This window comes from Argopecten irradians, chromosome 9 (assembly GCF_041381155.1).
Source record: "Argopecten irradians isolate NY chromosome 9, Ai_NY, whole genome shotgun sequence".
NCBI classification, from domain to species: Eukaryota; Metazoa; Mollusca; class Bivalvia; order Pectinida; family Pectinidae; genus Argopecten; species Argopecten irradians.
Window position 1 is genome coordinate 27,170,072 of NC_091142.1, and position 26,618 is coordinate 27,196,689.

General features: G+C 35.3%; 1 protein-coding gene across 2 annotated transcripts in view; it reads right to left on the reverse strand.

Annotated features, from left to right (window-relative positions):
* Positions 1–23,254, reverse strand: part of LOC138331923 (transient receptor potential cation channel subfamily M member-like 2) — a 33,942-nt gene extending 10,688 nt beyond the window's left edge. The window contains exons 1-17 of one of the 2 annotated variants that reach the window (XM_069279788.1): positions 22,629–23,254; positions 10,111–10,263; positions 8,829–9,027; positions 7,663–8,070; positions 7,038–7,144; positions 6,751–6,839; positions 5,221–5,429; positions 4,703–4,794; positions 4,300–4,452; positions 3,954–4,022; positions 3,241–3,738; positions 2,767–2,867; positions 2,355–2,580; positions 1,490–1,576; positions 1,052–1,101; positions 675–774; positions 231–359 (exon numbers count right to left, since the gene is read on the reverse strand). In XM_069279788.1, coding sequence (XP_069135889.1) covers positions 231–359; positions 675–774; positions 1,052–1,101; positions 1,490–1,576; positions 2,355–2,580; positions 2,767–2,867; positions 3,241–3,738; positions 3,954–4,022; positions 4,300–4,452; positions 4,703–4,794; positions 5,221–5,429; positions 6,751–6,839; positions 7,038–7,144; positions 7,663–8,070; positions 8,829–9,027; positions 10,111–10,254 — 2,661 coding nt within the window. In that variant the 5' untranslated portion in view covers positions 10,255–10,263; positions 22,629–23,254. The remainder of the gene's footprint in view (positions 1–230; positions 360–674; positions 775–1,051; positions 1,102–1,489; positions 1,577–2,354; positions 2,581–2,766; positions 2,868–3,240; positions 3,739–3,953; positions 4,023–4,299; positions 4,453–4,702; positions 4,795–5,220; positions 5,430–6,750; positions 6,840–7,037; positions 7,145–7,662; positions 8,071–8,828; positions 9,028–10,110; positions 10,264–22,628) is intronic. The other variant, XM_069279787.1, reaches the window with a different exon arrangement.
* Positions 23,255–26,618: the final 3,364 nt, after the last annotated feature.

A 26,618-nucleotide genomic window follows, 5' to 3' on the forward strand; every position in this document is an offset into this window, starting at 1 on the left:
TTAACATAAATTAAACATCTTCGATATATCAATAAAAAAGAAAGTTAATGAAAACTTCTTTTAAGAACATAATTTCATGTATTAAATGACTTTTTGTAACGATGCTTGGTCTTATTTTTCCTTCAATATAATCGTTCAATAGGTTCATTACAATAAGAACGTTCCAACAAGAACACACCTGAAGTATGAACCTATTCCAGGATTTACCGAGTTTGATCCTTTAACGTTACCTGGTTAGCTTCCTCGGCCAGCAGACTAAACACCCAGACAAACAGCGCAATCTCGACTCCGGTCAGATCGCGGTCAAATCGGGACAGAAGGGCATAGCTGAACATCATCAGAAAGATTACATACGATATCTAAAACCGAGCAAGAATTGGATGATTACACATTTCAATGATCTACTAAAATATCTTTTGATCTACCGGTACTACTTTTGTATTCGGTATTGTAAACGTACTTATTGTCGTACAATCAAATAGTGTAATAACGCGTTATATTTTTTTCTCCTGCCAAAATGAGCCCAATCGGCTTTCGTACATTTATGTGTAAAAAGCAGAAACGATAACTATTTACGGCTACAATATTGATATAAACATGTTATTAAAACTCCCACGGAGGTACAGCATTAGATACATAATATTGTTTTGGGGAGTTATAGTTTTAATACATACGAAGTTCTGGACGAATTTTACAACAGGTGCTTGGTAGAAGTGTTGAATCTTCTTCAACTTTGAAACTCTTGGAAGTTCATCCTCAGTTTCATCCATTTTTCTTAAACAGTAAAGATGAATCAGCAATATAAGATAACTAATTTCCTAGAAAACCCGTAATAAGCAAAAGTTCCCGAAAGTATTATTGAGTATTTATCATTCAGTTTACTAATTAGGATAACCAAATGTATTTAAAATTGAAAACAAACACAAAATCTTAAATCAAAGATAAAGCGTTTTGTTCATGGTCTTAACATTTTAATCCAATATAATATAATCATTTTTTTCTAAACCATTTTTTTCATTGTGTCTTAATTTGGACCAAAGTGACTTCTTACCCAGTGACGTTGTCATATTTTGAAGTATCTTCGCACATAATTTGTTTCGACTGAAAATACAATTGAAAGCGTTACACAACTAAAGAATTATCAAATAATTCCCCATCGAATCCCGTTGCCAAAATATAATACTTAGAAATCCAGTTATTTTTAATCTATAACTTCATAATGGCTGCAATCTATTTACTGTAAACCATCCATCTTTCACGTGCGATATATTACCACGGATTTAACGATACGGGTAAATTCGCGAAATATCATCTCCGCAAATTGGGATATTTTTCTGTACAATTAAATTCAAAGGTATTTCTATCTAATTTCAAGTTCGCAAAACTTTATCTCCGCGAACATGTTAATAATTTAATAACAGCGAAAAAGTTGGTTTATAGTGACAGGAAAACCGGAAACAATGACACCTTGGTTATGTACATTTATTACCTGTATCTGCTCTCTTAGATCTTCTTCCTTACTTCTGATCATTTTAGGTATCAAAGGTTGAAGGAGAGGCACGATGCAAACCATGATCTGAAAAGATGATAATCTAATTTTATCCTGCAACTGCCGGATATACTGATGGATAGACTACTACCGGATAAACTTGTGCTTTATCCGTCATTATGAAATTCTTTATCCGTCAATACGATCATGTGAATTTGTTCTACATTTGACATAACATTTTCATACTTGACCCTGACATTTAATCTTTCGGTGAATGAACGTCATTCATCCTGCTAAAAAGTGACGTTACATTCACCGGGAAAACGTCATTTTTACGATATTGAAAATCTCAAATGGCAGTACCGTCTTTTTCTTGGCTCATTGTAAAGGTACCATTATAAAGTAATTCTTTGATTGGTAATTATTGTTTTTGAGTATTTTTATATTGTTTCAGTGATATTACACACCGAATAGAATTACTGGTACTATTTGCGAATGCGTCTATATATTTCCCACGACAGTAGAAAGGATTAATCTTTTCCTCCGCATCAGAGAAGCGTCTCGCTTCGGGCGAAACCAAGTAAATACAGTCATCTCGGCTTTCATAAGTCTCGTACCAAAATAAACCTTTTATTGTAAGATACTAACTATGTATTCTCTATGTATACACTTATTGCAATTTATATACATAACTTATAGATATGCTGCCAAAGACATTTCGCTAAAATAATCAATTGATTAGATATATGTAAATTATGAATAGCTATCTAAATGTGCAATATGATCAGCTTTGCGAACGTATCATTAGGAAAGAATCATTTAGTTTCCATCCAATGGAATGTGAATAAAATGCATTAATTCTTACCCAGGTCAAGCCATTCAAGGGAGATAACTCGCCCATCCACATCGAGCTCAATAAGGATTGAAATGTTGCATGGGCGACAAAGTGTTTGTTGTCCGTCTTCATAGCGATTTGTTCACAGGTGGTATGACCCCATTCCTCCATCCGCTGAATCAGCAAATCGGCGGCTTTCTTTTCATCTTTTTCCTGGCATTCATTGAGGATGTTCAGAGCCAGTTGACAAAATTCACTGAGAAAGGAGATGACCAAGATTCTTTAAAACTTCAGTAATGAATATGGCAAAATCATCTAGTATTTTAATCATATTTTAGACTAGGCATTTCCTCATATTACTATCAGTGATGGTAGATGGTGGTTTACATAGTGATAAGACTGAAAAACTTCAAAGTTTACTTTGAACAAAGTAAGAACTTACTCTGAATTTTGCTTAAGAATTTTCTCAGACTCTTTATCTCCGATGAGTATCGACATCTGTTTCAAGATTCCATGTGCAACCAAAGCTGCAGCGATGTGGTCCTTTAAGCCGTAAAATGACAAAACCATTCATATTTAAATCCAAATGTGTTAAAGACATGAAATGTTTTCTTTATCAACATGTACTAATGGACTAATTGAAACACGTTACGGTGTAAAATCTTTGTGCTATATATTTATCTATGCATTGTCGTGCTCCAAAGCGGTCATAGCTTTTAACTGAATATTATATTATTATACAATTAAGAGTCATATAGGTTCATTTTAGATACAACTTGTCAGTAAATATAAATCAATTTAACTAAATTAGTTTTCGAAACACTACCATAAATCATACAAGTCTTTAAAATTAAAAAAAAAAAAAACCATAAAGGTTGCGAGAACTATGTTGACCATCATTGTGAACCCTTCATACCGTTCCATATTTCCAAAACAGCTTTGCCATTTCCTGTCTGTTAGTGAGCACACACCAGAGAAATAAGTGCAGATTAGGATTTTCAAACCTATGGATCCCTTCCAGGGTTCCTTTTACTGAAACCAAATTCCGAACGGCAGATCGCATAGAAGGTATACGAGGAGGAGGTTTTCTCACTGGAGAATCACCTTTGGTATCAACGTCAATCTTGTTCTGGAAGACATGATTAGATGATGCAACTTTTTTGTCGACGCCGTTAATATCCGGAATGTCTTTAGTTCCAACTTGATTTTCTGTTTGCAGCATTTGTGTTTGAGATATTTTGCGCGTCCTTTGCTCAGAGCCGAGACTACTGTGTTGTCTTTGGAATGCTTTGTTGTTTTGTCCCAGTGAAGACTTAGAACTTCTCCTGTCATCTGGTTTCTTGTACACAGATAGAACGTCGTAAAAATCCCCCAACAGAATGTGGATTAATTCTCCTACCTTCACCAAACAATCCTGTAGAAACAATGCAATAATACAAAGTCTGATCATTGGTGACATAATAATACATTGATAGTCATCAGATATACTTCCCCCATTACACAAGCGATAAATAGAGGTTGCTAGTATATAGAGTAGAACTCAAGTTGGTGACTCAAAAAGGAGAAAGCTATTGGAAACATTACATAATATAATGTAAATAAAGGAGACTGAGCTACAAGTGAACTTACGTCAGAGTTTATGTCAAAGTTTGTCTTCGATTTCTTCATAACCGTCCTCAAAATACTATTTGCAGAAACCTGAAAAAGAAATTAATTATATATACATTCAAATTAACAACAGCTTAAAACCCCATTTTATTCAAAATCATGATTTTTTTACCCGCATATATAACTGTATATATGTGGTATTCGGGAGTCAATATTACTGTTGCTTTCCTACAAGCTAAAAAAAGAGGTAGAAGCAGGTCCTTGTGCTACGTTTTTACATTTCATTGAAACTATAATCAGAGTGGCCAATTTTTTCCGAATTATCAATAGCAATGTTGAAAAAATCATTGTCTTAGAAATTGCCCACCTGGTGGTAGAGTTGCTTCAGACGTTTGGCCGTAAGGAAGGCGTTGATGTCCACTCCGTTGTCCAGGAAAAGGTCCATGAAATCTACCCTATCTAATCCTAATGCAGACATTATCATGTCGTTGTCAGCGAGGGCTATTTCTAGGCTCTGTCGCTATGGAAACAAATATTTTTAACGTTACAAAGTGAATTTATGATATTAAGCATAATAAAAGCGGATTTCAGTCCCGATTTGACAACATAATTCGTAGTAGTTTGAACCTGACAAAGATTAACGCTATATATGTACATTTATACCCATGCGTAAAACTTACACTTATATCCCGCATGTTCTAAATTGCTCACAGAGTAATACTTACACTCATATCCCGCATGTTCTAAATTGCTCACAGATTAATACTTACACTCATATCCCGCATAATCTCGCTGTTGGCTATGTCTATCCTGTTCCAACATAATGCTAGTTTTAACTGGCTCAGGGAGTTGTCGCTCTTTACTGTATACAGAAGGATATATACTCATTACCATTTTGTCTTTAAAACGATAACGTTGAATTTGTCTGAATTTAACCTCAAATATCTAACAGCATCTTACAACTTCTAACTAACTTAACATTGTTACAAGCGAAATTAAATCGAATTTCTCAAAACTATTATTACAATGTTTTAAAAGGATAATTACGAAATTGCAATCGTTAATTTGGTAAAACTTTTGTATGTGATAAAGCGTATCCTAAATTTGTGTTAATTTTATACGAGATTTTATGAAACTTGTCTCGAAGTTTTAATTTTTGACGGCCAATGCTAGCATAAATAAAAAAACTTCGTGTACTTCTTTCATAAAATCTCATATGACATGAACACTTGCCAAAGATCCTAATTAAATTACATATTATGATGGTCTTAACATGATAATATCTCACCTTTCATGAGAGCCTTCAGTATGGCTATATCTATACCCTTTGAAATCTCCGATGATGCCGTGATATCGAACACTGTAATTAAGTTACGTTCTTTCACACACTTTTCCACATTTTTACAAACATCGTCAAGGATAATACCAATCCACGCCTCTTCTTCAATCATCGCTTGTATCTTTGATTTCAGAGAGTCGTCAAAGACGGAGACTGGTCTACAAAAGATATCGAAATTTATATAACTGAAGCCCCATTCAAGTTGATGGATAATGTAAATATACATATTTTAGTGGTAATCATATTTATGTGTTTTTTTCCACAGCCATTTGATCTAAAATGCCTTGGCTCTATATAATTTTTTCTGTAAGCGTTTGCAATTATCACTAATGCGCGATTCAATCACTGCGATAACATGCTCAAAACCGACTGTACGCTGAAATACAATTGCATCAAAATGCACGTAAGACTATATTAGTTATATGTGCCATTAATGATAGAAAAAATCTACCTTTTGTTCTCTGTGTGAAAATCTATTGAAAACCACATAACTTGTTTAAATAAGCTGAGAATGATACTACAATATGGTGAAAAATACACTTTACACAATTAAAAAAAGTTTTATATGAATACGTATAGAAATAGTTCACTATACAATCGCTGATAATGGAGTACAAAGACAGAATTTATTTTGGCATTACTCCAATTACAGTATAACTTGTCTAAACCGAACACTGTAAAAACCGGAAACTTGTCTATACCGATTAATTTGTTTGGTCCCGGCAAATTTCTTAATAAACTATAGTACTCAAAACCTGCATAATCCGGAACCTGTCTACTCTGAAAACCGGAACTGTCTAGGTAATGTTAATATACCTTTCTTTGTAAAATTAACTTGGGCAAACCGGTAACAATGTTTTCACAACATGGGACTGATCATGAGGCGCCTAAGGGGATTTACCTGTCCCAGTATACTTAGGGCTAGATAGTGACAACTTTTCACTTTCATTAGACGGTTTTGTTACATGTACATTGTATTTGTGAATACTTTTCACGGTCAATTCTAACAATAAAACATACACGTAACTTCTGAGAGTTCATTTGAATGTAGCACACCGAGAGAAATGGATCGTACATGTACACCTCAGAAACCAAGAAAACGTAGGATGTGTTATACCATGTACATATATGAGAATAACTGTTTGTGCTGTAATAAAAAAAAATCTTCTGATGATTTCCATGTGAACATATTGTCATAAGGTTCTATCCTCTATAAACCGGACACCTTATAAACCGAACAAATAGACTGGTCCCGTTCACATCCGGTTTAGACAAGTTATACTGTATTAATTTGTCAATGAGCTCTTACTTTTTTGTGTCCGTAAAATAAAAACCTGAAAGCTCTTCTTGATTTGGCGTTGTGAAAATGAAACGTTATTCATTCAAAATACAACAATAAGCGTTTTAAAGATAAATCGCGAAATGATGGGTACATTCATTTTGTTTCCTCACAATTTGATCTAAGAATAGTTTTCTTACCTTCCCCGAGCAGATTCCTGACCATGTTGGATTATCTCCCTGGCATGTTCATACGCAAACGCTATGATATCTGCAGCTTTGCCGGAACCCTTCAGAGATAAAATGATTCTAATACAGCATGACAATTTCCGAAAATACATGAAATATCTGTTTTATTTAATTTGACATTATAAAGAATTTTAAGGAGATTATGATTATTATATTAGAATTCTCAGATAACAATACTACCCACCTGAAACATAATTAGACTTTTAGTCAACATTTTAGTGCATTTTGATGGTCCTTACCTTGACGACAACTGTAGGTGTGTTTTTACAAACAGCGTTTAGCACCGTTTCTATGGTATTCGGACCACCTTCTACGACCAGCAGTACTACCGGCACAGATACAGCATCTTAAAAATATTCAATGTGGAAAATATAAACTCCCGTCCTATCACTTGGCAGTTCATCTCGAATATCATTTAGATTCTTCGGATACTGGATTACTTTTGTTTTATAAATGGCAACGAAGTACACTAAAATCTGGTTTACAGAATCCGAACTGACTTTTCGAGCAACAATGTCCATTCGTTTGAAGTATGTGATTACGTCAGCAATCCATATGCAGTATTTCAGAGAATATCTATGCAGGCATAATCAAAATAAGAAACAAATACAGATGCAATAAATATTGTTTGAATACATTCTGGATAGATTTGCTACTGCGACAATGCATTGCTAACTCATAAATGTACAGTTTTGTGTAACACATTCTACGAAACGTTATAATATAGTCAATCTGGGCCGAACTCCCCAACAATCCTTAATTTAAGGATATCCTTAAAATTTACCATAGTAAGAATAACGGAAGTTAAGGAAAGTTCTATACTTTCCTCAAAGTTAAGCCCCCTGCTATTCAAAATATGTGTACCTTTTCCTGTGTCAGTTTTCAAGTTGGCGACTGCATTTTCTATTTCTGCTCGAAATGCTATTTCCTTTCCGAACTGGTGTTCAGACCCATCGTCCACTAGTATAAAGTGTGTGTGGTTTGGGTTCAGGAACGTTTCATTCCTGTTCGCAATGCGTTCGACTTTATAACTTCTGGACAGATTTAAGTCATCACTCATAGATGATGTCACTTTATTCGTATTCTCCATTTCAACTGTATTCATTGGTGTTGATTGTCTAAGATGTTCACGGTTTTGTACCACACCCCAAGTAGCAATCCCTATGGCAACGATAGACTGACCGCAGTTGGCGGTTAGATTGAAATCTCGGACCGCTTCACCAACTTCCTTCATAATTCCGGTATTACTTCCGCCACTGATTATCCACGGGTCTACAAAATACAAAAGTATAGTTCATCACAAAGAAACAATTATTAATGTATTTATGTTGTATTATTAGCTTTTACATTCAATTTAGTCTTAACTATTTGCTGCTTGCTTGATATTTTTTCAGATGTACTTTTTCATTAATTGTTGCTAAAATGTTGATAGTTTTCAATATACTACGTTGAATAAATGTATATGTTTTTGAATTCTTGTATACCTGAATCACAGATTAATGGTAAATCCATATCCCTCCCATTGTTTAAATCATAGATTGACATTTTTGAATGCTGAAATGGCATTCATAGAGAAAATAACCAAACAAGATGACACTGCTACCCAATGTTTAGAGAACAGGAGAAATTCATCGCAATGATTCGGAAACCAATCAAACAAAATGATACAGTATATAATCGTCACAATGTGATTGAAAATTAACTCATTTACCATTTACTGTTTACTTAAAACAGTAATAGCATCGGGGAGTTGTTCATCCACTATTTTAAAGCCATTTGAATTATGACTACAAAGGACACGAACGGTAACAATTCCGTTAACAATCGTTCTACGGTAAATTTTGGAGAATCCCTTTTAATAGTTTAATGAGAAAACAGGATAGCTTTATGTTGGGCACGGACATACTGCAATCAAAACGTCCAGAGATGAGAAAAATGATAAAACACCTTGCTTATCCTCGGGCTTTTCACTTAGATAATATACCATCCGACAAAAAACATATAATTTAATGAGTACATTGTATACATACCAGTAGTTCTAGCTAGTTTGATGAGACCTCTCCTGAAGGCGGTTCTCTGCTGCGTTTTCACCTGAAAACTTTTCGCCCCGCCAGTCACAGAAATAAGAAGGTTTGGGGTTTTAAGGTTCCACTCCGTCATCAGAGATTTGAGGACAGCGTCAAGGGGTCCAGGTCCCTCCTTATTTCCATCGTCGCTGACACGGATGTACTAAATATGCAAGATAAACACATAGCGTTAGCTCGGTGGTTCAGCTGGGTATCCTAAACGTCAAGTTAACAACTAAGATACATTATGGACAACCTATCCGTATGCGATGTATTGTGAGTTTGATTTTAAACATATGTATGTATTACACATACAGTGAATACAAAATATATATACATATGAAAAAAAAATTATAAGAAAGAAGGAGAAAAGGGAAAGATGGAAGAATATCGGGAGGAGAAATAGTCATTTGTTATGGACAAATACTCATTTATTAACTTATAAGTATTTGCAAAAGTGATAATTGAGTACATTGTTATATGACTGGCTGTGTTGTGTGTCTGTATGTTTTGGAGGCCGCGGTTCGGTCATGTTATGTTTGTGAAAATAGAATTCTCGCCATTTGTATAGTGCTATCTCACTGCAATATACGAATAAGGATTCGAAAACACACCCACTTGGCACATTATACTTGGCAGCAAACCAGTGACCCAACACCCCATAGTGTAAAAGCTGATCTAAAACATAATGTGTGCATCAAGCTGTACGTGTAACTCATCTTTATTATGAAATAGAAAGCTCTATTCCTTGTAACAATAAAAGTGTTTGAGGTATGACATAAAGTAAAGCATGCAAGTATATTTGGTACCTGTTTTGTTTAATTATTTTATTTTTATTTTACTTCAATATTTTCAATGAAATATTAACCTTTAACGGTTTCAAATTAACACAATACGCTATACCAAGTTACCTCATATTATCGTGCGGTGTAAGTGATTACGAATGTCAGAGTATTAAATAAATAATCGACAACTGTGAGCTTTGCCACAGTAATCCTAGTGTTATGTTAGTAAACTGTACCCAGGCTTTAAACGGCTGTACAATACTCGTATTGGCGTTTTATGATTTACAATGTAATATATTTTAAACTGTTTGGTAGTTTAGGTCCGAACAAAATTTATATAAAATAAAACTTAAAATAATACACTTACAAATACATCACCTGTATTATGGGGTTTGCACGTTTTAACATAAGTGTATGCTTACAAAAGCCATCTCACTGATAGTACGATGTAAATTACTTACATTACGTAGTCCAAGTTCCTCATCACAACCCTCGAACTGTATCAATCCACGGTCGGCCGTCAAAATTCTCTTCACCTTTTCTTCGTCACATTCGTGTAGCCGGGACGTTGACTGACGAACCTCGTTTTTAACTTTTTCCGTCATATTGTTTTCCTAAAAACAGTTAAATAACAGATAAACGGTCAGACATCATAAAACCAAAGTAGGCAGGACCCTGGTTGAATATAGTGGAAAGCAAAAACACATCTCATCAAGCATGGTATTTCATTTATATGATTTAAAAGGGGTTCAACTAAATATTAGTCCGTTGTAACTAAACTATGGATGTTCTGTATATAAGTTGATTTTTTTTCCAAAAGTTTCATTGGTGCATAAAGCGAATGCATTTGGACAGTTTTACGGTCACTCAAGCAGTGATAAGCAAAATATTATGCACAAAAATACCTTAGGGTCAGCTGCATAGTGCATGCTATTCAGAATTTCTTATTTGTTTTGAGCTCATGGTCATTTCAGAGGTGAAGCGGAGGAAATGGATGTTTTTGGTGCTTTAATACTAATCAATTAATATTAGGTTAGAAATATGTATTGCAGTTTTGTCTGTTAAAATGGGTTTGTGGATTTCAGTTCATTAAACAGATGGAAAATTAGATAAGTAGGTCACAGTCCTCTAGTGCAGCACTTTAATCATTTTACAACGTATGGCTTAGATTTGTTATCATTAGCCATTGTCATGTAAGGACGGCCTCCCATGTGTGTAACGTGTTGTGGTACGTGGATGCCTGTAAGTTCTGGAATACTGCAGTATTTTCGTGTTGTCTCCTTGGAACCCCTGCCTTATTCATAATGTTATCATGCCGCCGACGACATCGGGCAAGCGAATTCCATCATATCACAGTACAGTGACAACGGGCAACCAGTCGCCCCACTCCTTATGCTGAACGCTAGGCAGGATAAGAAACTACCAATTTTATAAACTATGGTGTTCCTTGGCCAGGGGACAGGACCCATAGCCTTTCTCACAGAGAAGGGCGCTGAACTGAAGGCCAAACGTAAGGCGGTGCCATTAAAAAAAAGTAAGTTAGGAAGAATAGAAAAGTCACGATCTTAAATTTAGTCGATTTTCCGACAAGAGCGTCAGGTACAATCATGGTCACAATTTACAACGATTTGATAGATTGAGATTGATGTTTAGCATTGTTTTAACATGGTCCTGGTGGGGCGTTAGACATTGTTCCTGATGCCCCTATTGCAAGACGTAAAAGGCGACTAAATTTAGGATCTTATCTTTTGACGTCTTCCAAACTTTCTTCTTCCTAACGTCTCTCTCGACACCGCATCACTTTTGGTAGACTCTGTCCTCTGGCCGAATCACACCAAAGTCTATAAAAGTGGTAGTTTTTATGCTCCTGTTTAGCAGTCAGCATTAAGGAAAAGAGGCGACTGCTTCGTCCTTTGTCAGTAAAATGTGACCGATTGGGAGGCAAAAGTTCCACTATATAAGTAGACACAGATGAAGTTGCTAAAGTTTCCCAAAACACACACCTCGTAATTCACCCACCACATACACGGCCTTAAAAGACACTGCCTGTTCAATGGACGTTAAATTAATAAACAAAACAAAATCAGGATTCTGACATGACCTCCTGGTTAAGATAATTGCATCCAAAGGTCACGTGGACTGAGTAATGGGAATAAATAAGGTTTTCAGTATGGACAAAAACAGAAGATGCATTGTAGACCTAATTTGTCCATTTAATTATGGAATAAAGAAATAATATTAAACAAGTTATTATGTCAAGATTCACATGCAGTAATAAAACATCAATTTCAAGCTATCAAATGGTTAAAATGAAAGTACTTTGATGTACACTGTAGGTAGCCACAATATCAACAACCCAATTTTAGTCGCCTTTCACGATCATATAGCGGGGCATTAGATAAAACTCAAACATATTTACTTCAATATAGGTTTTTCTTGAGATTCTGTCATAAAACAAACTTAGGTAAAACAGGCATTTTTAAGTAATTAAAGTTTGTTTCATGAAAGGTTGATGGTACAGTGTTATGATTGTACTTGCTGTCCCATTACATGCTCTTAAAGGACGACTTAATCTGGGATCTTAAATCGTTTGAAAACAGAATTTGTTAAAGATTCAGTTGATGTGGCCCTAATGACCAAAGATCAACATCTCATTCACATTCTAGTCTTTTGATTAATTAGGACTTCAGTAATGAAAACATGTTCAATCAGTGGCCTTTGGATGTTCTAAAATTACCAGGAGCCCAGAAAAAGCTGGATGTTCTGAATAGCATACAATATACAGCTGACCATAAAAATATTTTCATGCAAAATATTTTTCTTACCAAGTGGTCGTAAATCATTATCGTTTTGTTACCTATATAATTATTCAATTCCATAAACAACATACTGAAATGTATTTCACGAGAAAGTTGGCACTATGACTGTTAATTATACATTAGTCAGAAGTCGATAGGATAGTTTAATTCAATAGAAAATTAAAAAAAAAACCTTTAAATATGAATACTTTATTGTACTATAATGCCATAACAACCCATTATATACATAAGAGATATTAAGTTTTGTAAATACCATTTTCACATGTTTTCACTAAATGTTTAACAGGAATTAACAACTTATTCAAAATCAAACACTTCAAGTTATACTTGTCATCATACATATGCTACTACTCTTGTTTCAATGACGTCACTCACTGTACTTATAAACGACAAGATAATCTGTATATCAGGAACTTCCGGCTTGTGACGTCACTAGACTTACAAAACTTTTATCTATTTATACCCGACATGTGTGTACAGTGTATTTAAAGGCACACTTTAGTTTAAGCTGTTGTACACACAATGTCTTATATCGGGCTCTTTACCGCGAATCTATCTACGAATATCTCTTAGATAAATAATCTACGTTAGGCTTGTCAGCATGATATAACAGAATCTGTTGTAAAAAGACCTGTATTGTCGTAATCACACATGTATATATCAATAATATACATGCTGTATACACGTATGCCGTTTGTAAGTAGTTATACAGAAAAATACAAGTGTAAGAGTTCTGTAGGACGTTGTAATAATATATTTGGTTATCTTGGCACCACTTAACAGATAAAACGTACTTGAACTTTGTCTGCCCTGCAGGTAGGGCGTTAGAATTATTCCTGCTGTCGCTATTGCATGATCGTAAAAGGCGACTAAATTTAGGATCTTATCTTTTCTCTCCTTCCTAACTGACTTTTTCTTTCCTAATGCCTCCCTTGGCACCGCCTCACTTTTGGCCTTGAGTTGAGCGTTCGCCCATGTGAGGAAGGCTCTGGGTTCTGTCCCCTGGCCGAGACACACCAAAGTCTATAAAAGTGGTAGTTTCTGCTCCTGCTTAGCGCTCAGCACACTGGGAGTGGGACGACTGGTTAGCCCGTTGTCAGTATAATGTGACCGGGTGGGGTGTGTTGCTTGGTGTCTTCGGCGGCATGCTTCAGTGATATAGCACTATAAAAATGGCAACAGTTCTACTATACAAAAAGACACAACATGAATATACCGCATTCTCCCAAAACTCCCAAAACACGCACCTCGCACAACATACATGCAACACACCACATACATGGGAAGCCGTCCTTACATGACCATAGCTGTGAATAGGACGTTAAGTAATCAAACAAAAACACTTGAACTTTGTTAATGTGGTCGTGGATTCTGAGTGGTGATAGTGTCTGACATCATATAAATGTATCTCTCCGACACCTAATCGTACATAAGACAAAATGGTATTGAAATAGATATTTCATTTGACATTTTAACTAGCCATATGTGGCTCTACTGACTTAAATAAAATAGACGAGAAAAAAATAACTATGAAAAACAAAATATCAAAGACAAAGTCTACTATTAGTCTAAATATCAACTATTCCTCCAACTCATGGTCCTGATTACTCAAAAGGGAATGAGAACAAAATCATGAGTATGTTTTCGGTTAAAAATAAAGCTACCCAACGGATGTATTCTTACAACGTCCTACAGAACTCTATATGTATTATTACCCCAACCAATGTGTACATTTGTTCATGATCCAATATATTTTTGTTTCACCCTGTAGGACACCATCTTACCTGTATGTGTGTTGTGTTATTAAACCTAAGTGGAAATAGCTGCATTTTAATTAGAAATACGAACGTTCGGAATTATTCTGTAAAACCTATTGTAAACCCACTCTAACTTATTCTGTAAAACCTATTGTAAACCCACTCTAACTTATCTGTAAAACCTATTGTAAACCCACTCTAACTTATTATGTAAAACCTATTGTAAACCCACTCTAACTTATTATGTAAAACCTATTGTAAACCCACTCTAACTTATTCCCAGATCTTAAAACTACCTGGTCATTGATAATCAATCTGATTCATCATGAAATACTTACAATATGTATAAAAAATCTACCAATGCTAACAATAATGATACAAATGTATGTCCCTGTGTTATGGGTTATTGATCAGCGCGTCTCTGTGTTATGGGTGATTGATCAGCGCGCCCCTGTGTTATGGGTGATTGATCATCGCGTCCCTGTGTTATGCATGATTGATTACCATGTCCCTGTGTTATGGATGATTGATCAGCGCGTCCCTGTGTTATGCATGATTGATTACCATGTCCCTGTGTTATGGATGATTGATCAGTGCGTCCTTGTGTTATGGATGATTGATCACGCGTCTCATAGGTCCGCGTCTCTTGTTATGGGTGATTGATCACGCGTCTGTGTTATGCATGATTGATTACCATGTCCCTGTGTTATGGATGATTGATCAGCGCGTCCCTGTGTTATGCATGATTGATTACCATGTCCCTGTGTTATGGATGATTGATCAGCGCGTCTCTGTGTTATGGGTGATTGATCAGCAAGTCCCTGTGTCATGCATGATTGAATACCATGTCCCTGTGTTATGGATGATTGATCAGTGCGTCCTTGTGTTATGGATGATTGATCAGCGCGTCTCTATGTTATGGGTGATTGATCAGAGCGTCTCTGTGTTATGGGTGATTGATCAGCGCGTCTCTGTGTTATGCATGATTGATTACCATGTCCCTGTGTTATGGATGATTGATCAGCGCGTCTCTGTGTTACGGATGATTGATTACCATGTCCCTATGATATGGATGATTGATCAACATGGATGATTGATAAGCGTGTCGCTGTTTTACGGATGATTGATCACCATGTCCCTGTGTTAACCCCAATGCTTGTTTGTAATAGAGGTTATGTTTGCTATAGATTGCAACCAAATCCTAGCTATAACCTTCCCATTGAGATCAGGGCGACCTGATAAAGACTGAAATGTGAACCATTAAATCCATTCCACCTCCAATAAGCTTACAATAACATTGATACACACCGTAATACCACATGTTAGCGTTACGCATACCAGAAATGTTTTCATTGGGTTTATGATTCATTATTTAGGTTAAAACCTTATAAAAGCGGAACTGACATTTGATATATACAAATATCTTTGGATGCAAGTAAGGCAAGAAGGACAATAAACATTGGGTTTGACTTGCGAATGGGTATTTGTGGACAAATCTCGTCAAGTTTGAAATAATAAATGCAGTAATGAATTCCCTCTGACTATACTAAACGTTTAAAGATATATTCCTCTCTCGTCTTGTTCATTACGTTTTATCTCCAATAACAAACTATATTGCAGGTTGTTTTTCTACTGTCACTGTTAGCTTCTAAAGTCATTCATATATGCAAATTACTAAAATACCGAAGTTAACATTTTAATAGAGAATAAGTACATGCATATATACCTTTAGACACATCACACATAAAACATACAGATGTAAAGTCACCCTCCGAATATCATTTACATGTATACCGCACACATACATTTACTTCTATACAGAAAAAACATGTCACGATCTCCCAGGTCCAAAATACAATGTTATTTAACAATAACGTTAGTATCTACTGCGATGGCTCTACATGTGAGGCGTTAGAATTATACCTGCTACCCCTTTTGCATGATCGTAAAAGGCGACTAAAAGGACCTTATCTTTTCTCTCTTCCTACATTACTTTCTTCTTCCAAACGTCTTCCTTGACTTAGCTCTCAGTATAAGGGAGTGGGACGACTGGTTCGCCCGTTGTCAGCATAATGTGATCGGGCGGGTGTTTGCATGGTGTCTTCGACAGCATGTTTCAGTAACATAGTACTATAAACAGGACAGGAGTTCCACTTTACAAGAAGACACAACATGAATATACACCAGTCTCCCAAAACACTCCCCCGCACTTCATACAGGCAACACATGCATACCGTGTCGGCAGGCCGTCCTTACATGATCCTGGCTGTTAGAATGTTAATTAATCAAACAAACAAAATCTACTGCGATTGAAAAAGTTCTTTTCGCAAATATTATCATCAATATGCTAAATATAAACACATGGATATTCTGAAACCTCATATTTTGATATTGGAAAATGGCCGCCTTTAGCGCGAAACTAGTCGATATGTGCCTTCCCAAGGCGTTTTCCAATATTTACTGATATGTTCCAATATTGACACTTTTATGTCTGTTATCACTTTATATTTATCAAATTTACAACCGTATAAACCATTATTAATTATGTGTTTTATTGTTGAATTTAGTGATACCGAATTTCTTACTTTATTTATTTTCCTATTATTGAGTTTAATCATTCTATATTGTATAATGTAATGCGATTTCGTAATTACAAACATCTAAGTACAATTAATCATACCTTGGCAGGGAAATGAAGCCATACGTAAAATGATTTTCATCATTGATGTTTACGCAATACGGTAATGGTTCAGCATTTTAAATTTGGGATTATTTATTTATGAAAAAAAATCAATATGTACTATTAGCTATACAACTTACACTATCACTTTCCTATCACGTGTCCATGGCAATAATTGATGATGAATACATCTGCTTTTTTATGTGGGTTTACTTTTCTGAAAACGTGACGGATGTACAGTGTTGCGCAGAAAAGGCTGGTGCTTTTAATAGTGTTTGATTAATGCATTATATGAAATCCACGTTATGTGAAAACGAACAAAACAAAAGTCTCGAGCGCACGTAATGTAAGGTTATTTCAGATTGATGTACAGAGAGAACAGAATAAAAATCTAAAATATTAAAATTACATAAAAAAATGTTTTGAAGACTACGACGTGTTGTTGAAATCAATTTATAAAAACCAAAATGTTTGCTGGCATCAAATGTGTAACACCAAAATATTAACTGACATTATAATTAAGTGACGAAAATGTGAAATTACATCAGATTTTGAAGACCAAAATGTCAAGTAGTGTCAGATTTTAGAGACTAAAATTATACTAGCATATAATTATTTAAGATTAAAGTCTCAAGTAAAATGACATCAGCTTTTAGAGATCATAGTATTAAATGACGTCAGAATTTTCAGTCTTAAATATTTATTTAAATGGCACCGGATTTTTCAAAGTATTAATTTACAACCAATCATTAAAATATATATTCTAATACTCAAGCATTTAAGAGACATTTTGTATGAAATACGATGCTGATATTTTCCCTTTCTTTCAGAATGTAATACATGTACATCATAATTCGCCAACGAAATTCAATTTTGAGCCAGTATTATTAAAGATATTTAATAAAACAAAATTCAAAGCCAAATGTTTGACTTCAGGATCTTGATACCACGTTCATTGTGATGTTGAAAATCGGTCTACTTTCATCACCGAAGGTAGTGACGTCAGCTTTACTGAAGTATTTATATACACATGAATGCAGCAACAAGTGATATCATACGGTGTATTTTACATGCATTGTGCTTTTATATTAAATATGTATATGTACAGGGATATGAATTGTTGATCCGACTAAATGCTTGAGCTTTATTGTCATTTTTATTATAATAACACACACTGCGGTTTATTAGTGATACTGATACCTAAAATCTGAAGTTTTTTTTCATTGTGAAAATAAAAAGTACGCGTTAATGTTACTATTCAGTATTTGCATTACAATTAAGTTTGCTAGCCAACGATTAATGCTTATTAAAACCATTTATAGGATCGATAATATGGCATGTGTACTGTTACATGAACATTCTATCTTGACAAGGAACACAGATGTTTGTGATCGAAAAAAATATGATAATACAAATCAATAACACAGGATCTTGTTATATTGACACATATTTTATTTGTTTGTTTATTTTATTAATTAACGTCCTATTAACAGCCATGGTGATTTAAGCATTGAACGTCTTTCAGTTGGCATTCATAGTCAATATAAATACCAACTTGACAGAGACATATTCCATGAAGCGCGCCAAAGCGCTTCATGTTGGATTTGCCTCTGTTCATTGACATTCATATTGGCTATGAATGCCAACTGATAGATGTTCAATGCTTATATTTACATTTGGTTATAATTTGATGTTGACATATTAAGGAATTTTGCATCTATAATGAATTAATCATTCGTTATCGTCAAGGATGGAACAGCCATGCATTTGAACAGCCGTTTTCCGTGATAGCTGGCACGACAATTGTGACGTCACCATGATAATAACGTCATAATAAGCGATTGAAGGTCATAGTCTATATGCCTGCCAGCTGCGCTTGGTAATGTTACGTAGTTGGACCGCAGTGAAAATGTGAATATGTAAGGAAGGTCCAATGTATGCGCTGTTCTGCATGTAGGTTCGTCTTGTGTCTTCTTGTATAGTGAAACTCTTCTTGTATAGTGGAACTCTTCTTGTATAGTGGAACTCTATAGTGAAACTCTTATTGTGTAGTGGAACTCTATAGTGAAACTCTTCTTGTATAGTGGAACTCTATAGTGAAACTCTTCTTGTGTAGTGGAACTCTATAGTGAAACTCTTCTTGTATAGTGGAACTCTATAGTGAAACTCTTCTTGTGTAGTGGAACTCTATAGTGAAACTCTTCTTGTATAGTGGAACTCTATAGTGAAACTCTTCTTGTATAGTGGGTATTTAAGGAACTCTATAGTGAAACTCTTCTTGTATAGTGGAAATCTTGATCTTTTTATAGTGCTATATATTACTGAAGCACACCGCCGAAAACACCAAGCAACACGTACATCCCACCCGGTCACATTATACTGACAACGGAATCAGTCATCCTACACCCTGTGAGCAGGAACAGAAACTACCACTGCTATAGGATATGATGTGTCTCGGCCAGGGGAAAAAACCAGAGCCATCCTCACAAGGGTGACCGTTAAACCAAAGACCTAATGTGAGGTGTTGTCAAGGGAGACGTTAGGAGGAAAAAGTAAGGTAGGAAGAAAGAAAAGATAATTCGTATCCTAAATTTAGTCGCCTTGTATGACCATGTAATAGGGGCAGCATGTATAATTCGTGCGCCCTACCTGCAGGGCTACACGATCCTGTAATCATGTAATACATGAATGTACTTAGATTTCTACACTGACACGGGATCTTGTGATATAGAAAACTATACATTTACACAGGCGCTTGTGAAAATGAATTTTTTCCTATAATAGCACATTGATAAGGAAAGTATCCTTAGATAAATTATTGACGCTGAATTGACAGTGGAAATGTATAGTGACACAGGCTCTCATGAAAACAAAACAATATTTAGTATGATGTTCTGACTCAGGTGTATACAATTTCTAGCCTTGACAGGATCACGTGATAACAGAACAAAAATTTAAGGTAGGCCTAATATAATTCCAATTTCACTTGATTGCATTTCTGTGTCAGTTAACGTTTTTAACATCCTCCCAAAGATATCAGTGGAAGACGATTAAGTGAATCATTATTAAGTAATTCGTACTTAATATTTGTAGGTAATTTGTGATTCGTAACTTCCTATTAATTAAGAATGCTAATGTACTATAACCTAATAAATGATTTGGATTGATGGTGGGTTTTTCTGAATGTATTTATTAATTATTTTGTTCTTCAATGTTTTGCGTGACTGTCTCTATAGCGTGACAACTAAAGACCTTTAAAAATGACCCTGTAACTTAAAAGATAACCTGAACATTTGATAATCAGTACATAAAACCTTAAAACATGCATTTACCAAAGTACATAGAGTTCTCAGAAAGCTGATCAGTATTATGTAATTATTTACATGGAGTATGTCTTGAACTCAAACTAAACTGAAGATTTATTCCTTTATGAATTCGGCTAAAATTGCTTAAACAAAAGCTTTGATTCGACATGTAAGGACATCATTCTATGTGACCGAATGATAACTTAAACAACAGCTTTGATTCGACATGTAAGGACATTATTCTATGTGACCGAATGGTAACTTAAACAACAGCTTTGATTCGACATGTAAGGACATTATTCTATGTGACCGAATGGTAACTTAAACAACAGCTTTGATTCGACATGTAAGGACATCATTCTATGTGACCGAATGGTAACTTAAACAACAGCTTTGATTCGACATGTAAGGACATTATTCTATGTGACCGAATGGTAACTTAAACAACAGCTTTGATTCGACATGTAAGGACATTATTCTATGTGACCGAATGGTAACTTAAACAACAGCTTTGATTCGACATGTAAGGACATCATTCTATGTGACCGAATGGTAACTTAAACAACAGCTTTGATTCGACATGTAAGGACATCATTCTATGTGACCGAATGGTAACTTAAACAACAGCTTTGATTCGACATGTAAGGACATCATTCTATGTGACCGAATGGTAACTTAAACAACAGCTTTGATTCGACATGTAAGGACATTATTCTATGTGACCGAATGGTAACTTAAACAACAGCTTTGATTCGACATGTAAGGACATTATTCTATGTGACCGAATGGTAACTTAAACAACAGCTTTGATTCGACATGTAAGGACATTATTCTATGTGACCGAATGATAACTTAAACAACAGCTTTGATTCGACATGTAAGGACATTATTCTATGTGACCGAATGGTAACTTAAACAACAGCTTTGATTCGACATGTAAGGACATTATTCTATGTGACCGAATGATAACTTATTCTAACGAATGATAACTTAAACAACAGCTTTGATTCGACATGTAAGGATTCTATTATGATAACTATAACTACAACAGCTTTGATTCGACATGTAGGACATTATTCTATGTGACCGAATGATAACTTAAACAACAGCTTTGATTCGACATGTAAGGACATTATTCTATGTGACCGAATGATAACTTAAACAACAGCTTTGATTCGACATGTAAGGACATTATTCTATGTGACCGAATGATAACTTAAACAACAGCTTTGATTCGACATGTAAGGACATTATTCTATGTGACCGAATGATAACTTAAACAACAGCTTTGATTCGACATGTAAGGACATTATTCTATGTGACCGAATGGTAACTTAAACAAACAGCTTTGATTCGACATGTAAGGACATCATTCTATGTGACCGAATGGTAACTTAAACAACAGCTTTGATTCGACATGTAAGGACATCATTCTATGTGACCGAATGGTAACTTAAACAACAGCTTTGATTCGACATGTAAGGACATCATTCTATGTGACCGAATGGTAACTTAAACAACAGCTTTGATTCGACATGTAAGGACATCATTCTATGTGACCGAATGATAACTTAAACAACAGCTTTGATTCGACATGTAAGGACATCATTCTATGTGACCGAATGGTAACTTAAAGGGATCAAAGGTTTTGATGTCTCTACTTACCTTTGTGAATGTAAGGCTTGTTCAGGATTTGGTTTTATTGTTGATAATTGGTTTGTTTGTTAAGTATGCTCTAACGTCTTATCAACAGCAATGTTAACCCATAAGGACGGCCTTTGTCAGAAAATAGTGGAACTCCTGTCCATTTTATAGCGCTACTCCACTAGGACATGTCGACAAAGATACCGAGCAACACACCCTACCCAGTCACATTATACTAACAATGGAGAGAAATATCATATTGCCATTCTATTAAACATGTGCATAGCTTTGGTCTTAGAGGAAACCCGGCTATCTAGAGAAAAGAACAACAAATATGATTCTATCTTCTATCAATAGATAATTTGCCAGTCTATGTTTAAAGGTGTCGAAATATAGCTCCAATATCATGGCGGTTGAAATTGTAACATTTTGTCATTTTTAGAAAATAATATTTTATTTAGGAAACAGGTTGAACTTTGTTTAGAAAAAGGGATAGCGGTGCATTTCCTCTTGCCATTAAGAACGCTTTTTTATATTTTCTATTTTCATGTATGGTTATGTTGATTTCAAAATTATTTTATGTACCTTTAGCGCGTTCATAATTTTAGTACAACATGAAGTACAAAGGTCTTGTATGCTCGCGTCCCTTTTTGGGAGTACTGATAACAGACCACAATCAGCTCGATTTTCGGAGTGCGATATATCGGGTACCTACTTAGAACAATTTTATCTTTAAGTGATCAACAGATAAACATCCGATTTAATACAACTTACCTGTGTACTAAAATCACGGATAAAGTTCCAATATACACATCAGAATTCCATGTATAAACACAAATAAGGACCGTACTTTAATGCCATAGCTGTCGAGTTATCCCGATGGGTTTGTCCAGATTCTCAAATGTCACCATACGTAAGTTGGAAATCGTTTTTGAATAAATTTCTGCATATTGATGCTGAATGTACATCTATATAGTTTCTATCATCCGATTTTCATAATTGAAAAAAAAGATACCGCAGGCACAACTAAATCAAAGGGAAAATATTACTTTTTCGGTTCACACGCACAAAACCGCAGTATTAATCCAAAAAACATCCCGACTCGAAAGTTCTTTTCATTTCCTTGGCGTTTTGGTGTAAATCCAACATCTCTTGTGTGAGTAATGTGTAGAGTCGGTTAGATGTGTACTGGAATACGTATTAGGGAATAGCGTATTGTGATACCCGACCATACACATACCCGGTAGGCATTACTGTTTCCTGTCCTTTACTGTCTGGTCACTGGTGACGTAAAAATCAATACCCCAGTACCGCTGACGTACAGCCAACTTTGGGCCGCTTGCATTGCTCAACCGCGGCCGTGAAATCCCGGACAGATAAAGCTGAACGAGGACTAGGGTTTGACTAGCGGGTGTAATAGTTAGCTTCTAGATCACATACGGCTGGAAATTAAACCTCACCTGTGTACGTACCTGTAATTAGATTCTACTTATCTCTCAGGTATAAAAGGTATGGCTGACTTGTGTAATGCCCCGTTCAGTGAGAATTTCAAAGGAATGTTGTATTTAGTGACTTATATTGTAATAACGAGGACATATCTGTTTTGTATGGGGTAGATTACAGGTACAAATTTGGAAGATTTATGAAAACTCTTCTCTGTTAAAAACGCATGCAGTATTTCGTGATGATCGCCGACGTTTGAATTCATTTCACGCATCACTGCTTTAATGACAAAGTCAATACACAAAGTACCAATTTCTAAAATGTGTCTAGAATAATGGCAATTTTATTCGACACGTCTGCCTGGAGTTGAGCGCTTGGTTGGAACCTTTATATACTTCTCTATCTCTCTCTTCTTTTTATTGCTTTTATTATTTGTTCAATAAACATAAAGAGTTAAAATTATTCAATTATTCCATTACCAGATGTCAAGACTTTCATGTATATAAAAACAGTATGCTAGTTAACATATGAAAACTGTAAAATGATACAGCGAAACGACCCTATCTTTGTGTCATTGTTTTATATCCCGAATAGATAATTGAGGACTCTTAGGTGAGTGTACACATATTGGTTATGTGATTTATCTTTTTTTCGCCAAAGTGTACAGCTGCATTTGAGGGTCTCGAACTTTCGGCGGTTTCAAAATCATTGTAATTGATTTATTTTATGCCATCTATGACAACTTGGTTTTAATGTGCGTTTATAGCTATCAACATTAGCATCTTCAGTGCTTGTGTTATTTGTGCGTGGTGAGTGGATGCGTTTTTGGGAGACTGCGTCATGGTCTCGTTGCTTCCTCTAGTTATAGCGGAAACTGCCGCTAATCTGACAGCTCCGTCACATTGCTATAAACGACCGAGAACACCGAACAGTCAGACCAGTCCCATTACATGTATCTTTCACGTACGTATAAATAAGTTAGGCGTGTAATATTTACCGAAAATATAAATGGTTTTTCTACCAATGACTAAAGAACATTGCAGCGATGTCAAACCAAACCAAAATCAAGCTCATGTAATTTAATGAAGCGAAGAATATGCCGGCGTTAACAGTTCATAGTGTGATGATTTATTTGACGAAAAGATTAATTAGCCCTCTTCACACGCTAAACAGGCAGGGTGTGCTTGTTCGGTATCTTCGATGCCATGCTTCAGTGAGATATCATTATAAAATAGGCAAAGAGACATTTACACGAATATATACCACAGCCTCCTAAAACAAAACCGCACATGGGAAGACGTCCTTAAATGACACAGAATGTTTATAGGACGTTACACCCACAACCCATTGCGCAAACCATGACTTTATTCAATAGTAAGATATATGGAATAGCACAGGTTCTACTGTCGATGTAACCACGTGTATTCTCCCCATTTTCATCCGTTGTACCTTTAAATAATTCAATTTTGCTTGTTACGAGCATTTTCATTGGCTTTAAAATTTACTTTATCAGTCCCATCCTCGATACTCCAGGGCTTCCGATCACTTACGATTTCTTGAAATACGGCATTTTCAATTACGAGCATTTTCCATTGGCTTTAAATTTTACTTTATCAGTCCATAAAGGAAAAAAAGGCGTCGCCGTTTGTAACATTGCTTCTTATTGGTTGAGATGACGGCGTAACGATTTCATAGACAAAGAGTCCCGAAATGAATTTTGAATATTGAAGAGATTATCTTTAGTGAATTGAAATATAAGGATTAATTTGAATAGATTTTTTATGTTATGGAGATATAACACAAACATTTGAGTGTACTCTCATCATAAACCGCTTCACTCAGAGTTTTGTATTATATCTCCATAACATAAAAAATCTATTCAAGTTAATCGTTAGATATGATATATTAACATCATTATAGTCTCCAAATGAACATTTCTAGTCTACGTTCATTAATCCACGTGTTGAGATGGCGAACATTCCACACGCGAGTCTTTAATCCCCGTCTGTATCGCGGCTGGAGGGGGTAGTAATCAGAATGAATCAAATTCTGCCTTCTGTTGAGTCTTGAGTGCGATATCTGCATAGTTACATAGATTTGTTCATAACCCGGGGCAGACCAAGATAAAGAGTTCCTTACCAGCCTTTGACCTGACTATTGATTATTGTATCAAGATAACAGATGTCAACTATGGCCAGGCGTTATTTCGTTTTCTTCATATCTCAGGTTATTTAGTACTATTAGTATCGTATTCAATTAGTTTAAACTTATAATGACGCTTTTGTAACGGTAGAAGTTAGACATACTATCAGTAATTCCAAACAATATTGTCGATATTACCACGCAGAGTCCAAGACAAAACAAAGCATATGTCCTTGGAAGAAAATCACTTTATTGTACATATACTTACACGAATACATTATTACTACAGAACCTGCATTAGAGGGTCACAGTGGTATTTTCGGAATTTCCTTGTCACCGTGGCGAAACCGATAGTGATAATCCAAGGTGATGCCTCATCCTATAATGCGGGTACAGTTACATCATTATCCTATATATTCTACAGAAATCAAGAAGTAAAACATAATTTCAAGTATCAAAATATTTATTAAGAGTTAGAGCCACACATTCAACAGCAAAACCAACATTAAACGAATCAGCTGCCACAAATGTTTTTAAAACTAATTAAATTTCAACAAAACTTACAACCAGCATTTAATACCAGCACGCTTGATGTCAACCCAATACATTGGTGTGTGAATTTAATATTTTTTTGTAAATTATTGCGTTTGTCTTTTTGTTCTTTTTAGTATGAAAATGACAATTGTTGCAATGGAGTCGTTATAAAAGATTTCAGCCTTAATGTAACTGGTTTCGATGTTTTCTCTACTATCTTCGGTGGTAGATGCTATATTTGACATGATGGTTGACTAGTAATTGGGAAGATAGAATAATAATATCCTGTCTTCACTAGATAACGACCATCTGTCAGGAATTGTCCGTCTGTCGCACAGAGCTACGTTATCGTAACTAGTGAGTGGGTAACTTGTAAAGGTCACATTTTAACTAGAACGACAGAATGATGCAATACTTAATATTTCATGACGATTGAAATACTTTATAACTTCGATTTTTTAATGAAATATAACATTTCATCACGCTCATACAACAGTTACTACGCAACACTCTAATTAATTGGCATGCTTTAAAATATAAGATATTACTAATCAGTCATGTTATTACGCTAGAGAAAAAAATTGGTGGTGAAATATCAGCTTATTTTATTGGGTTTTTTTGTGTGTGCACAACGCATATACCGAA